At 45.7% G+C, this 16,718-nt stretch overlaps 1 protein-coding gene across 1 annotated transcript in view; it reads left to right on the top strand.

The window, feature by feature from the left end:
• The window catches only part of ADGRL4 (adhesion G protein-coupled receptor L4), a 308,744-nt gene that overhangs the window by 197,187 nt on the left and 94,839 nt on the right, over nucleotides 1-16,718 (top strand). Inside the window, exons 8-10 of the mRNA XM_088450302.1 lie at nucleotides 172-288; nucleotides 5,141-5,343; nucleotides 10,242-10,421. Of these exons, the coding sequence (XP_088306428.1) occupies nucleotides 172-288; nucleotides 5,141-5,343; nucleotides 10,242-10,421 (500 nt within the window). The remainder of the gene's footprint in view (nucleotides 1-171; nucleotides 289-5,140; nucleotides 5,344-10,241; nucleotides 10,422-16,718) is intronic.

Here is a 16,718-nt window from a genome sequence, read left to right as displayed (position 1 = left end):
GTGTGTATATATATATAATATATATATATATATATATATATATATGTATGTATGTATGTATGATAAATATATATAAATATATATATATATATATATATATATATATACACAATGATTATTTCCGTTAGTGCTGCAAGTTGCAATGTATAATTTCTCCGTTGTCTCTCCTAGCTCTCAAACTGTTTACCTTTGACTCGGACCACACGAGGCACATTCACCCTCATGCACTCTTGGAAGGAGATTACATAAAGATTTTTCCCAAGAAAAAGGAATCGCCGTTGTCTAATGGTAAGAAGCAGCTTATCCCCTTGCGCGGGCGGGAAAGGTGACAGCAATTTGCTGATGATTTTAGTGGGTTAAAAAGGCTACGGAAAGACCTGTTTGAAATATTCCATTCACCATGGAAAGAGTAATGATATAAATAGTAGTTGCAAATTTAGCAAAATACAGAGAATAACACGCACAATAACACACATTCATTAAACGGGAAATATTATCAATACTTTTAGCTGTTTTTCTTTTCGGCTCTTTCCTGCTGCAGACTTGAACGTAATTAGACCAGACTTTTGTTTATTAGAAAAAAAAATTATATTTGCTACAAAAAAAAAATATATTTATATTTTTTTTCTGCAGTAACATCTCAGGGGCTTTAGATTAAGAAATAATCTATGATACGCAAGGTAATATTTAATGTCATTTTATGCTCATAAAGGCAATTTTTTTTTTCTATGTGCAGAAAGTGAATTTCTTTACCTTCTGTGTAAGATTCAATTTTCCTGTTTATTATGTGTTGAGCCCTCTGGTTACACATTGCAGATTATAACGTGCATTCCCTTATGTGGCCTTGTGTGCACACATATATGTGCACTAACATGTGCGTGAGTGTCCCGGCACAGGAGATGGCCCGAGATGTGGTTCTGACCGCTTCGGTTTGCAACATTATGAGAAATAGACTTCCACACGCAAAGCCAAATGTACCAATGGTGGCGTTATGATTAATAAGGATGATCAGTGTCGGACTAGGCTAGGAAGGGCCCACCAGGGAATGTAGTGGTAATGGCCCAAGCTAGTGTCCAGCCACCAGAAGGGTGGCCAACCAAAACGGAGGGACTTGGACCTCCATTAGAGAGCACATGGAAAGAATAGGGCCCCTTTATAAAAGAGGGGACTGGGGTGTGCCAGGACCACCCACATAGATTGGCAGGAGGGCTCAGTGTAGTTTACCTTGAAACAAACCAGGCACCCAAGTTCATCCATGATCTTGCTCCACCTCTAGGTAAGGGATGGGGTCCTCAGGCAGTGTGGCCCACCGGGAATTTCCAATGTAATTCTGTGGGCCAGTCCAACCCTGAGAATGATATCACTAGCGGTAACCAATGTCACATAAAGGATAAGCCAAGGATGAATTGTTGCAATTGTTGGAACCTAGGACTATTCATGTCCTCCTGTTAATCTGTCAAATGGTGTCCACCGATCTTCTAGTGTGACGTTCAGACTTGGATATGTATTGCGCATCTGATTCATAACATATATGTACGCAATGCCGATATTTTTATGCCGTGTAGCGATTATCGGTGGACTGCGGTGCATGCATCCTATCCACAATGTGCACGCGTGGCAATCAAATTGTGATCAAATGTGATTACGGTTGTAGTGAGGAATTATTCGCAAGTGATTAACAGACAGGAGCCATTTTGCAGGAAGCAACAGGGAGTGGCGTCAAAAACGCGGGCGTGTCGTGACTGCTTTCAGGACATGTATCTGCCTACATTTGCTATATCCATACCCAGGAAATATGGCGCTAGCGTCTCAGTTTTCGCAGCAATTCTGCATGACCGTAGGTTGACTCAGATGGTTGATTATTGAAGTATCTGCATCTGCCGCTGAGTGTTTATACGCATTTCCAGGCAGCTGCAAGCGTTAGCATATATTTACCCAGCAGCTGCGTAAGGGATCGCGGCTGTTACTGCATTAGCGTCCACATCTGAATTAGGCCCTATATAATGAGCATTGACACCTGGTTTCCCCACAGAATTCAGTTTCTCCTGAATGACTTTTCACCTTTAGATATTTGTGGTGATGCTTTTATCTGATGAAATACATTGATATTCTTTCTTCCAACATACAAAGAGTATAATGTCCAATACGCAGTATAATATATTACAATGTATTATAATGTTAGGGGGACTACGACTGCCCCCGAATGCAGAACAGGCCACTGAGAACACGCCACTGAGAAGCGAATATAGACATTGGGAGTTGTCGCAGAGAGGTGGAACGTTGCTGAATATTGATAGAGTTAATATTAATATAGATAGAGTTAACCGTATGAGGAGGTTAGGAGCAGGGAGCCTGGCGTAGAGCTGGCAGGGGATCATGTTACCATTATTCGCCCTGTAACACACATTGTTGTGTAGAACAGTTGTTTATAGATAAATTTAATATACATGTAGAACAGTCACACTCCATTATTATTATTATCTCCTGCGAGTGTGGGTTCCTCATGAACTATGGTCCATATCTCTCTCTCTTTCTCTCTCTATGAAAGTAATGAGACAAAGGCGCCTACTATGTGTAGCATTTTAGAAAATACAAATGAATGAATACAGGTGTCAGCAGCCCTGAGCTATGCATAATGCGCGCAAATTCTGGGGTAATACTGTCCTTGGCGGCCATACATACGACCTGCATGTCTTCTCTTGCTTCAGCTGACTCAGCTCTGATCTCTAAACACTGCAGTGCACTTCCTGTTCACATGACACATCCAAGGTGTCCATCAGTGCTCAAGGCACGCCCCCATACTCAGAGGCATGCCTCTATTAGCTCTCTTTCTGTGCAGCTTACTGCCCGTGGTGTGGCCCCTCCCCCAGCTCTGTAAGAAGTGTCTGACTGTACAGAAGCGAGGCTGAGCTGTTGCTGCCGCATCTCATTTCCCTGCAGTCCCAGGGAGCTGCACAAAGCTGGTGAGTGTTAACTATAAAAATTATTACGAAAAACAAAGAAGAAGTTTAGAAGTTATAAATATCTTCTTTGTATTATTCGAATCATTTTTATATCAAATCTCAGGAGTATGACAGGGACTGCATGACCCTGATACCGCAGCCCCTCTGATATCTGCTGCGAGCCACTATTATGCATATGGGGTTTGCGGCAAACCTGCGAAAATTGTAAGATTTGACAGCACGTTTAGGGTTGATACATCCTGCCCAGAGAGAGAGAGAGAGCTACATAGCTGTACACTGAAAATAATATAGGAAGAGATACCATCACACATATAGATGTTGTTTTTGTTTAGCAATCTAGACACCAGGAACCTGGCTGTGAATACCAATGACGGCTGTGTTGAATAACACTGCTAGCACAGTCCTTAATAGCCACAGCAAATGGCTTTAAAGAACGATTTAATCAAAGAAATGTGCCACAGCTCATTAAAATAGTATTAGTTGAATAAATGTGCACAATGCAATGCTAGACCTGACAGCATTTGTCAAATCACCCCCTCTAGTATTAATCTAGGTGCAATTAGGCAAACAACCATCTAGCGTGTATTTAGGGGAAATATACATGTATTTACAGTGAGTGTGCATGTGAAGGTGGATGAAAGAGCTCAATAAACATATCGGACAAAGGAGAATAATTATTTGGCAGAGCTCAGTGCTTCGCAATCACATCCATTTCACAGCAGGCATCGGCCAGCTCTAAGCATTAAACATTGGGAGCTATTCTGTTCATACTTAGACTTATAATTGTAAAATAATATACTAATGCAATATGTAGCATACAATTTTATTTCCAATGAATAACTTCCATATTATAGTGAGTGGACCTCTGTGTTTTTTTTTTTTACATGAGCACTAACTATCACATACAAGGAGGGGTCTCTGGGGTTGATGCATCAATCAGTAAATGGGGAGGAGAAATGGACCAGTGGAGATGTGGATAGGTAGAAGCTGGTCATCAGCTTCTACCTATCAATTTATAGAATGTATATTGATAAATGCTACATTGTAGCTGATTGGTTACTGTGGACAACTTCACCCATGGTCCACTTCCCCACTCTTTTCACTGTTATACATCAGCCGGTCGCCCAACGTCGCCTCTTGTCTTCTGACCTCCTTTTTGTGCCTTTTTTGACCTAATGTATCTGCAACCAAACTGTAAAACTTCATGTGAATGGAGCCTGGTTCTATGCGTGCATCGGGCAGGTAAGGACTAACAGCAGGCACCTTGTTGTGTATATATTTATGGAGCCAAACTTATATCCATGATGCCCAACTTATAATCATGAGGCCCTATTTATATTCATGAGGCCTGGTATATATTTATGGAGCCCAACTTATATCCATGTTGCCCAACTTATAATCATGAGGCCCTATTTATATTCATTAGGCCTGACTTATAGTCATGAGGCTCAAGTTGACTTCTTTTCTAGAGGCCCGACTTATATTCTTTAGGCCTGATTTATATTTATGAGGCACAAGTTTGTATTGACGTTATAGTATAGAGACGTACGCAAGACCCCCGTGTTTTGATTTTGGTTCTAATACATCATCATGTTTTTGGTTTTGGTTCTAATTCATCTGTTTTGGTTTTGGCAAAACCACCCTCAAGAGTTTTTTGCTTCGAATTCGCTTTTGTATTTCTTTAAAAATGTATAAAAACAGCTAAAATCATTTCATTTGGACCTGTTTTTGTTCCCTTAGAAATATTAACATCAATAATATTAATTTCCAGTCAATTTTTTTAACCACCTCACAGCACCTAAAATCGCGAGATCGGGACTTAAAATATAATCCAAAACCTGCAAAATCTGTTTTTTAAATACGAGTTTCGAATTGCGAGAAGTCCAGAGCTGGGACGCGGTAGCACTTGGAACCCCAAAGTGATTCCTAGCTGGGACTGGATTCGACTCGGAACGCTTAATTACGGGTGTGTTTCAGGAAAACCGAACCGCACGTCTTTATGTTATAGGCTACACAATGGATGCTGTGTTTAGGTGACAGGTCTCCGTTACGACAAAACACATCTCATTGAAAAAAATAAAAAGGTCTCTTGATTTTCCAGCAATTTTTTGTTTGTCTTTTTGATGCATTGTAGCTGTTATTTCCATTGCATTGACATGTCCTTTTTCTGACCCCAGGCACGGTGAGCATTGTGTTCCTCTGGTATGACAGCATTGGGTCACTCCTCGAGTCTCCTGGAAATGAGGCTCTGACAGAAGATAATGATTCTTCGGTGCTCGGCGAGCTGGTAATTTCACCAGTTGTTGCAGCGGCAATCAACTCCAATCCACCTACGTTCTACCAACTGGAAAAAATCACATTTGTTCTTAAGCATTTCAAGGTACAGTATGTGATTTTCCAGATATGCTCTATATTACTATGCAGGAGGCAGCAGGGAAACGCTGCAGCACAGAGCTGATAGGGTTGATAACTGACTCCCTTTCACATTTACATCCAATTATATTTTTGATTCTTTATTATATTTTTGACTCTTTTATGTTAAAATATTCGTTGTGACTAAAATGTAGTTTTCTAAATGTTGCTGCAAAGGACTATATATATTTATGTACAGGGAGCTCGGAGAGACCCTCCGCAGTGACTGTGTGACAGTCCAAATAGGGGATCTCACGTGCAATCCAGAGACAGACAGCCGCTGCAGCCAGGGACAGTGCTGTCCCTGCTGTGGTGTTAGGGTAATGATAGCTACAGCTGTTGGAATGGTCAGTGTCGCTGATAGTTCATACATTGCCTAGTATTTCAGCGCGCTATCTTGTAGCTCTCATCCTAACCCACTTCACGCTCTCTTTCCACCCTGTCTACCCCATCTGTGTCGCCCCTGTCTGTCTGCCCCTCCCCTTTAGAATGTAAGCTCTCACGAGCAGGGCCCTCTTCCCTCCTGTGCTTCTCCTTATAAAGTACTTTCTTCTACTCCTTACTCCCCATAAGGGCACCTAACACGGGACTGCCAACTCCCGGCTGCTTATTGTGAGTGTTTTAATCGCTATTGCAGCAATGTATATAAATTGTGTCCTTGTCCTGCACTGTAATGTACTGTAAGTTACTCGTTTCTTGTTCATTTATTTATATACGTACTTTAAGGTGCTGCAGAACACTTGTGGCGCCATATAAATAAAGGATAATAATAATTATAATAATAATAATAATAAATAGCAGCATTGATAATGACATGCACTCCTGTTATTCTGCTCGCTTCCCTGAAGTACTTAAAGAGCACAGATACCGGTTTCCCCCTATCGCCCCTTCATAAATCTCCCCCAAAGTACCAAACAATCAGCTCCCAACTGTCATGTTGCAGGCTGTGTTTGAAAAATGACTGTTAGGAGCTAATAGATTGGGACTTTATCTCCCTTCACTTGGGGTCGGTGCACATCTCTACCGACCAGCTGCTCCAGCAAGTTGTTCATTGTAAATTGTGACACATTTTAATAAATAGACCTCTATGGGCTGTTTCAGTAAGGATCGCAAATTGCAAAGCTGCACGCAGGCTATAGATATATGAAGTATACACGCAGGCTATAGATATATGATGTATATACGTAGGCTATAGATATATGATGTATGCACGCAGGCTATAGATATTTGATGTATGCACGCAGGCTATAGATATATGATGTATACACGCAAGCTATAGATATATGATGTATGCACGCCGGCTGTAGATATATGATGTATACACGCAGGCTATAGATATTTGATGTATGCACACAGGCTATATACACGCAGGCTATAGATGTATGATGTATACACGCAGGCTATAGATATGATGTATGCACGCAGGCAGCTTTGCAATTGCGATCCTTGCTATTATGCAACTGCAGCAGGAGGTGTATGACACCCCCTGTATGACACCTCCTGTATGACACCCCCTGCTGCATTTGCAATCTCAACACTGCAACGGAGGTTACAGGCTGGGATCACCATTGCGACCATTGGTGGTTGATGGTCGCGATGGTGGATGGCGCCAGGCCTCTGGCCAGCTAAGTAAGCCTCAGCTTACTCAGGCTGGTTGGCTTGCAAGCCCAGGACACTGCGTTGATCAACACAGATCCTGGGCTAGCCTCTCCCAAAAATAGAGCTGACACGCCCCCGTTTCCGGGAACGTCGACTGCCCCCGCCCCCGTACTGCCCCTTAAATGCCGCTGCCTGTCAATCAGGCAGAGGCATTCAAGGGTCTGCGTGCGACTACACAGGAGCCATTCTGGACACTCGCAGAATGGGTCCTGCGCACACGCAGATTTGCTCTCAGCAGTGCACTGCTGTATCAGGCCCTATATCGCTTATAACACATATCACATAAAAGAAATAAGATCATATAGAAGCATTTTTGCTACGAAAGCAATATCATGGCAGGAGCCGCAAATACTGTGATTGAGTTACTGTTCCGCTACATAGACTGTGTGGTCATTCCAAACCGAAAAAGACTGTTGCATGGACCAGTTTAAAATGACGGCCATCCCCAATAGATACCGGGATAAATCAGATGTTAATTGGGGCTGGCTGAAATCTAGTTGCACAGTGGCAGATAATGGTCTTCAGCCTGATAACTGGCTTCATGTGCGTCGTGGATGAGTCTGGCCACTAACTTTCAGACCTATCAATTTTGGCCATCCATATGTTGACGGAGCTTTATCACTCTTTGGTCCTGATTCAGAGCCGGACGCTCTGACCAGAGCGCTCGCTCTGAGTCAGGGCCCACCTCCATCAAAATGGAGTGGCCTCCTGGATGCTCGTATAGCTGTGGGTCACCACCCACAGCATATACGAGCGTCCAACAAGATGGTCGCGATGGTCTTGACCATCGCGACCATCGGACTTGCGAGTGAAACCCTGTGGTCGGGTTTCTCAACCGCAAGCCCTGGAGTGATTTTGGCTCTATCAGAGCCAAAATCACTCCCACTGACATCACTAGTGATGTCAGTGGGGCCGGCTTCAGACGGTAGGCGTTCCCATAGGAACACCTCCGTCTGGCAGGCACGCCCCCGGCACGCCCACCAAAGGGGGCGTGCTGTCAATCAACATCGACAGCACGCCTCCTTTGGTGCGAGACCCGGAGCTCGCCAGGTCTCGCGCATGCGCACGACGGAGCTCCCTCCGCCGTGCGCATGCGCATTGGGGAACATCGACCCACTTGCGAGCGTACTGGCGCTCGCGAGTGGGTCTGAATGACCCCCTTTATTACTAGCCCCTTATTTAATAAGCCATGATGGGGTGAAGGCGACATTGCAATGGCGTGGAAATGGCGAGTCTAATTGAATCAACCCCCTTGTCAGTATACAGTATATTCTTATATAGGGGGCAGATGTACTAAGCTCTGGAAAGTGATAAAGTGGAGAGTGATCAACTACCAGCCAATCAGCTCCTAACTGTCATTTTTCAAACACAGCCTGGAACATGACAGTTGGGAGCTGCGTGGCTGGTAGCTTAGCACTCTCCAGTTTATCACTTTCCAGAGCTTAGTACATCTGCCCTCAGCTTCTGTCATTTTTCAAATTAAATCATAGGTGGCACTTACATCTCAACATAAAATGAGTACAATTATGTAAATAAATAAATAAATCCTAATCTAAGCTGCCAACATTCATCCTCTTCTAGTACCAGTCCTACTGTAAAAATAGAAAATACATCTAATTAAATAAACACATTACATAGCGATGTCCTTCTAAACTTGTCTGAATTTCAGCCTCATGATACCTGAACTTCTATGTGTAGGCCAATGTATCTTGCTGAATTATTTTTGGAAGAACTTTTCAGTATAAATGAAGATGGTCATGTTGTACAGTATATAGTGATAATCATCTCATCATAACAGACTATTGTGTGCAAAATCCTAAATCAGACAAATTAATGTGCAAATTAGATTTGTATTTACTGTGTAGTAAGTTGAAAGCAAATTTGCTGTTCTTAATTTAGTTATAATTGGTTACAAGTTACAAAGTTTTAATTCCATAATACATCCGTCATACATTGCTCTAGCTGTAGAATGTATCGGTCTTTGCATTATATACTTGTACTGTATGTGTGTGTTTCTCAGAAACTTTGTAATTAGCATTTAAGTAAACATGATGGAAAGTATAGTTGCAGCTGATATGTCTTCGCTTTTATTGGACAGTTGCTATGGCAACTTGGTAACTTCATTTAGAAACTTGAAAGTATCTTAGTCTGAAATGTGTTGCTGCAGTAACCCTGTAGACCCTCTGTACAAAGCCAGAATTTGTGGGTAGTTTCCAGAATAAAAATAAACTGTAGAAAGTTAAAATTAACAAAAAAAAAATGAAAAGAAAAATTACACTCGTCAACTATATAAACCCCAAATAAGCACTGGAATAAGGGCCTGATTCAGAGCCGGACGCTATTTGCGCTCGCTCGTCCAGAAAAAGGTGCTGGCTATTTAAATTGACCGTTCGCTGTTTGCGGTCTGTTGACGCCTCTATGTCTGAACGAGCGAACAAAACATGCGGATGTTTTTTTGTAAAAAACGCCCCCTGGCCGCTCGCATCATATGTCATCTCCGCTATTTATTAGATAAATTGAGTACATCGATAGGCGAATGAACTGCTCGCTATTCTTGTGGTTGCATTTTCCTACCGCAATCATGCGAGCAGTTCTGGCTAAAAGACACCCAACTGACGTGGTCGATGACGCTGCTTTGTTAATTATGCACACCCTTAAAACGCCCGTTTTGACCGTTTGGCACGCCTGCGTTCTGAATTCCACTCCCCGTTTTCAAGCACCTTCCCCTGTTACCACCCACAAACGCCTCACCCTGTCACTCTAATTAGCAGGCATTCGCTATTTTGCGAGCACACGATTTTCGGCCGCACTGACTGGTTCGCGCATGCGTACTAAAACCCATACGCATGCGCAGATGTGCGAACATTGCTCGGAGCGAACGAGCGGCCGCATACGAGCGGCTCTGAATCAGGCCCTAAATACAGAAATACACTAATTGCTGGTACCATTTTTTCTAAGTCTAACTTTGAGACATTTATGTTATAATAGAGGAATATAAGAGGTGTTGTTTTTTTTTTTTACAATTTTCTCTGAGCTGCAACATTTTACAGGGTAAAATTGTACCTTCATTATTTATCTTCGCATTCTGAGAACTCCCATCAGTGTACAGTACATGGATGATAGGTTACATTTAAAATGAAATACACTGAAATGAAAACATCACAAAGGCACCTTTAAAACCTGATGTTTGAATATTACTATTTACAGCCATCAACAGATGTCGAAACAGCAAAATGTGCCTTCTGGAAGTATGCGCTGGAGTCTCTGAGAGGAGAGTGGTCTACAGAAGGTTGCGAGGTGACATATTCAAACTCTACCCACACATCCTGCAAATGTAACCACCTCACGCATTTCGCCATCCTGATGTCACCGTCAAGTCACAACAAAGTAAGTGTCTAACAATGAGTTGGGTATGGGAGACAGGCAGTCGGGAAGCTGGCATTCAAAACACAGACAGTGGCTTTCCAACGCTCAGAATTCTGACAGGGGCTCTGTAAGTATGCTAACTCTCCCCTCTTCACCCCCTAACCCTCCCTTCCTGCATTCTAACCCTAAACCTCCCTGCACCCTAACCCTCCCTTCCTGCATTCTAACTCTAACCCTCCCCGCACCCTAACCCTCCCTTCCTGCATTCTAACTCTAACCCTCCCCGCACCCTAACCCTCCCTTCCTGCATTCTAACACTAATTTTCCCCACCCGAACCCTCCCTTCCTGCATTCGAACCCTAACCTTTCCCGCACCCTAACCCTCCCTTCCTGCATTCTAACTCTAACCCTCCCCGCACCCTAACCCTCCCTTCCTGCATTCTAACACTAATTCTCCCCACCCTAACCCTCCCTTCCTGCATTCTAACCCTAACCTTTCTCGCACCCTAACCCTCCCTTCCTGCATTCTAACCCTATCCCTCCCTTCCTGCATTCTAACACTAACCCTCCCTGCACCCTAACCCTCCCTTCCTGCATTCTAACGCTAATGGTGCATACACACTGTCAGATTTTTCATCAGATTTAAATGATAACGATTTTAAAAATCGTTCAATCGTTCATATCTGATGGAAAAATCTTTCATGTGTACAGCAATGAACAATGGACGATGATCGATGCACGTTCACGTTTGTCAGAGAATGATATCTGACATCTGACGTGTTTGCAGTCAGATTTGTCAGTAACTCTTCCCGCACCCTAACCCTCCCTTCCTGCATTCTAACCCTAACCCTCCCCGCACCCTAACCCTCCCTTCCTGCATTCTAACCCTAACCCTCCCTGCACCCTAGTCCTCCCTTCCTGCATTCTAACCCTAACCCTCCCCGCACCCTAACCCTCCCTTCCTGGATTCTAACCTTAACCCTCCCCGCACCCTAACCCTCCCTTCCTGCATTCTAACCCTAACCTTCCTAGCACCTTAACCCTCCCTTCCTGCATTCTAACCCTAACCCTCCCTGCACCCTAACCCTCCCTTCCTGCATTCTAACCCTAACCCTCCCGCACTCTATCCCTCCCTTCCTGCATTCTAACCCTAACCCTCCCGCACTCTAACCCTCCCTTCCTGCATTCTAACCCTAACCCTCCCCGCACCCTAACCTTCCCTTCCTGCATTCTAACCCTAACCCTCCCCGCACCCTAACCCTCCCTTCCTGGATTCTAACCTTAACCCTCCCCGCACCCTAACCCTCCCTTCCTGCATTCTAACCCTAACCTTCCTAGCACCCTAACCCTGCCTTCCTGCATTCTAACCCTAACCCTCCCCGCACCCTAACCCTCCCTTCCTGCATTCTAACCCTAACCCTCCCTGCACCCTAACCCTCCCTTCCTGCATTCTAACCCTAACCCTCCCGCACTCTAACCCTCCCTTCCTGCATTCTAACCCTAACCCTCCCAGCACCCTAACCCTCCCTTCCTGCATTCTAACCCTAACCCTCCCCGCACCCTAACTATTCCATCCTTCATTCTAACCCTAACCTTTCCCGCACCCTAACCCTCCCTTCCTGCATTCTAACACTAACCCTCCCTGCACCCTAACCCTCCCTTCCTGCATTCTAACCCTAATGGTGCATACACACTGTCAGATTTTTCATCAGATTTAAACGATAACGATTTTAAAAATTGTTCAAATCTGGTGGAAAAATCGTTCATGTGTACAACCATGAACAATGGACGATGAACGATGCACATTCACATTTGTCAGAGAATGATATCTAACATCTCACGTGTTTGCAGTCAGATTTGTCAGTAACCCGCCCCGCACCCTAACCCTCCCTTCCTGCATTCTAACACTAACCCTCCTCGCACCCTAACCCTCCCTTCCTGCATTCTAACCTTAACCCTCCCCGCACCCTTACCCTCCCTTCCTGCATTCTAACCCTAACCCTCCCCTAACCCTCCCTTCTTGCATTTTAACCTTAACCCTTCCCGCACCCTAGCCCTCCCTCCTGCATTCTAACCGTCCCCGCACCCTAACCCTCCCTTCCTGCATTCTAACCTTCCCTGCACCCTAACCCTCCCTTCCTGCATTCTAACCCTAACCCTCCCTGCACCCTAACCCTCCCTTCCTGCATTCTAACCCTAACCCTCATCGCACACTAACCCTCCCTTCCTGCATTCTAACCCTAACCCTCCCCTAACCCTCCCTTCTTGCATTTTAACCCTAACCCTTCCCGCACTCTAACCCTCCCTTCCTGCATTCTATCCCTCCCCGCACCCTAACCCTCCCTTCCTGCATTTTAACCCTAACCCTTCCCACACACTAACCCTCCCTTCCTGCATTCTAACCCTAATCCTTCTCGCACTCTAACCCTCCCTTCCTGCATTCTATCCCTAACCCTCCCCGCACCCTAACCCTCCCTTCCTGCATTCTAACCCTATCCCTTCCCGCACCCTAACCCTCCCTTCCTGCATTCTAACCCTAACCCTGGCTTCCTGCATTCTAACCCTAACCCTCCCTGCACCCTAGTCCTCCCTTCCTGCATTCTAACCCTAACCCTCCCTGCACCCTAACCCTCCCTTCCTGCATTCTAACCCTAACCCTCCCAGACTTTAACCCTCCCTTCCTGCATTCTAACCCTAACCCTTCCCGCACCCTAATCCTCCCTTCCTGCATTCTAACCCTAACCCTCCCCGCACCCTAACCCTCCTTTCCTGCATTCTAACCCTATCCCTTCCAGCACCCTAACCCTCCCTTCCTGCATTCTAACCCTAACCCTCCCTTCCTGCATTCTAACCCTAACCCTCCCCACACCCTAACCCTCCCCGCACTCTAACTACCCCGTTAGTACTTAAACCTAACCCCCCCTAGAGCCTAACCCTAATCCTCCCCCCAGTGGCACCTAACCCTAACCACCACCCCTCCCGCAGCCTAACCCTAACCTCCCCCCCCCCCGCAACCTAAACCTATCCCCCCTGCAGCTAAAAGCTAACCCCGCCCGCTATACTCACGTTTGGGATGCCGGGTGTAAAGATTCCAGCATCGGCATCGAAACTGATGTTGGAATTCTGGCGCCGGTGTTTTGCCCGCGGGTCGGGATTCAGGCCACAAAATTTCGACATCCAGCATCCCGTGCACTGGCCTATTGACTACATTCCCTAACAATCTTCCCTTATTTGCACTTCTCTTCTGACCTCTAGTATATCAACAGAAATATAAGTAATCGGCTGTAGTGAGAAAAGATATTTACAGCCAGGGCAAACTTGATAAAATTTTTACCTTCATCGATGCCCTCGCTTACCATTCCCACTGTGACTATCCAGAACTCCACATCCATTATACCGTACAGTGCCCACACAATTCAGGCCCAAGCTCATGTGCCCATTAATCCGACTTTTCTGCTGTGATGTCATGAACTGTAGAATGCATTTCTGGGCACTAACCCAATCACTGAAGCTGTAACCACCTGACCATGCTAGAAGAACACTGGCTGGTTGACCGCTCTCCTTTTCCACCATTATGATGCTGATAAAGGTCCTCATTCAGAGCCACTTGCTAGCGGCAGTACGCTCGTTCCGAGCGATGTTCGCACATCTGCGCATGCGTACGGATCGTTATGCGCATGCGCGAACCAGTCAGTGCGGCCGAAATTCATGTGCTCGCAATATAGCGAATGCCTGCTATTTTGAGTGACAGAATGAGGCGTATGTGGGTGGTAACAGGGGAAGGTGCTTGAAAATGGGGAGTGGAGATCCGAACGCAGGCGTGCTTAAAGGTCAAAACGAGCGTTTTAAGGGAGTGCATAATTAATCCAGCAGCGTCATTGACCACGTCACTTGGTTTTTTTTAACTCAGAACTGCTCGCAAAATACTGGTTGAAAAAACCAACCACAAGAATAGCGAGCAGTTCATACGCTGGTCGATGTACTCGATTAATCTAATAAATAGCGGACATGACGTATGGTGCGAGCGGCCAGGGGGCGTTTTTAACAAATAAACGAGCGTATGTTTTGCTCGCTCATTCAGACTTAGAGGTGTGAACAGACTGCAATTTGCGAACGGATCATTTGAATAGCCACCCCTTGTTTTTGAACGAACGACCGCAAATAGCGAACGGGTCTGAATCAGGCCCAATGTTAGCATTAAATTGACAATGAGAGGCAGCTTTAGATAGACAGAGATGAGATTGCTCTGCCAGTCGTGCTAATAGCGGGCATATTGGTACCCAGCATGTGGGTCAATCAGAGCTGCTTCCTTTGGCTGTGTCTTAGCCAACCCTTGGCCAGAGAATCCTATAGAACACTGATTTACTGCATTTGGAATGCAAAAATAAATGAAATAGTGCCACTAAAGGACCACGCTCAGCTGACTATTGTCTATGGGGGTCATTCAGACCCGCTCGCGAGCGGCAGTACGCTCGCAAACGGGTCAATGTTCCCCACTGCGCATGCGCACGACGGAGCGAGCTCCGTCGTGCGCATGAGCGAGACCCGGGGAGCGACGGGCTTTCCATCGCTCCAGGTCTTGCACCAAAGGGGGCGTGCTGTCGATGTTGATTGACAGCACGCCCCCTTTGGTGGGCGTGCCGGGGGCGTGCCTGCCAGACGGAGGCGTTCCCATGGGAACGCCTACCGTCTCACTAGTGATGTCAGTGGGAGTGATTTTGGCTCTGATAGACCCAAAATCACTCCTGGGCTTGCGGCAGCGAGACCCTACCGCAGGGTCTCTGTCGCAAGCCCGATGGTCGCGATGGTCAAGACCATCGCGACCATCATCATGGACGCTCGCAAAAGCTGTGGGTGGTAACCCACAGTTATGCGGGCGTCCATGAGGATGCTCCAAAAAAAGGTAGGAGGGCCCTGATTCAGAGCGAGCGCTCTGGTCAGAGCGTTCAGCCCTGAATCAGGCCCAATGTTTGTGATCATTAGACTTGAATTTCACCCACTTGCTAATCTTCATAGGGAACTGCCGACATTTGCTCATTCATCACCTTATTCCAAATGCAGCACTTTTAATAAATAATAGTTCTTTGTGTTCTGTGATCATTGATCAATTAAAACCCAATCAGACTTCATATTACTTTTCTCATTGGTGTCTGGAGAGATTACTTCATGCTTAATAGAAATGGATTTGAGAAGTCTCACTGAAGTAAATGAGTTACTGTATAAGCCGTTACTGTTTATTTAGTTGTGTCTTACTTTTTACAACACAGTTTAGCTGCTTATACAATGGGAAAGCTACAAAGTGTTTTTCTTTAATGGTAATAAATATTTCTTTTCTTGTACCCTGTAAAATTAGCCCTAGTTATAAATTCAAACTTATTTGGGAAAACATACAGGACCTTTTAATGTAATGTACTATTTTATTATGTGGCGACCACTTAAGCTGGGTACCCACATACCGATGTAACCAGCCATGCGATGGCCGTTGGGCGACTGGTACACTTTACACAACCCATTTCCCAACCGCCCCTAAATGTCAGGTACCCGCTCCATTCACCTGCCTGGCGTCGGCGGCAGAGTCGTTTCGCCGGTCCTATATGCAGGCATGGTCATCCATAGTGGGTACACATTTGCCAATGAGGATGATATGTCAGTCCGATCCTCCGGATCAGACCACATGTCGTCTAATGTGTATCCACCTTTAGTCAGTGACTAATGAGTATCGCTAGAAGCAGTTACAATCAGGGGAAATGGACGTTATCCCGCCGATGGAGGAGCGGGGCTACCGCCACAGGACAGAAGGTAGTGCACTGCTTCAAGCATCCTTGTCGGGTGGTTTTACAGGCTGCAGGATGTGTACCCGGAGCGTATAGGCACCCTGCAAGCTACATGCAGGTGACCCAGGGTATTGTGCCCTGGTCCATGGCACAGCTCACATACACCTAGTTACAGCATTGGTATTGGGGCATTCGCACGTAGACTAAGAACCTCATTCAGAGGTGCTAGCAAAATGCGAGCGCTCAATCTAAATGAGGGCGGCCACATCTATTTTCCAGGCCAGCCTCCTGGCAGCTCACTAGGCTGTGGGTGACCACCCACAGCTTTAGCGAGCGGCCAGGTTGATGGTCGTGATGATCAAGACCAACGCGACCATCGGGGCTTGTGATGAGACCCTTGTGGTAGGGTCTCGTCTGCTGCAAGCCCCAGTGAGCTTTCGGCTCTATTAGAGCAGGAAGCTCACCACTGACATCACGAGTGATGTCAGTGGGGCCGCCCCCAAATGGCAGGCGTTCCATCGGCAACGCCTCCGTTTGGCAAGCC

Source organism: Taudactylus pleione, unplaced genomic scaffold (assembly GCF_031769625.1).
Source record: "Taudactylus pleione unplaced genomic scaffold, aTauple2 ptg000514l, whole genome shotgun sequence".
NCBI lineage: Eukaryota > Metazoa > Chordata > Amphibia > Anura > Myobatrachidae > Taudactylus > Taudactylus pleione.
This window is presented reverse-complemented; position numbering and strand designations above follow the sequence as displayed.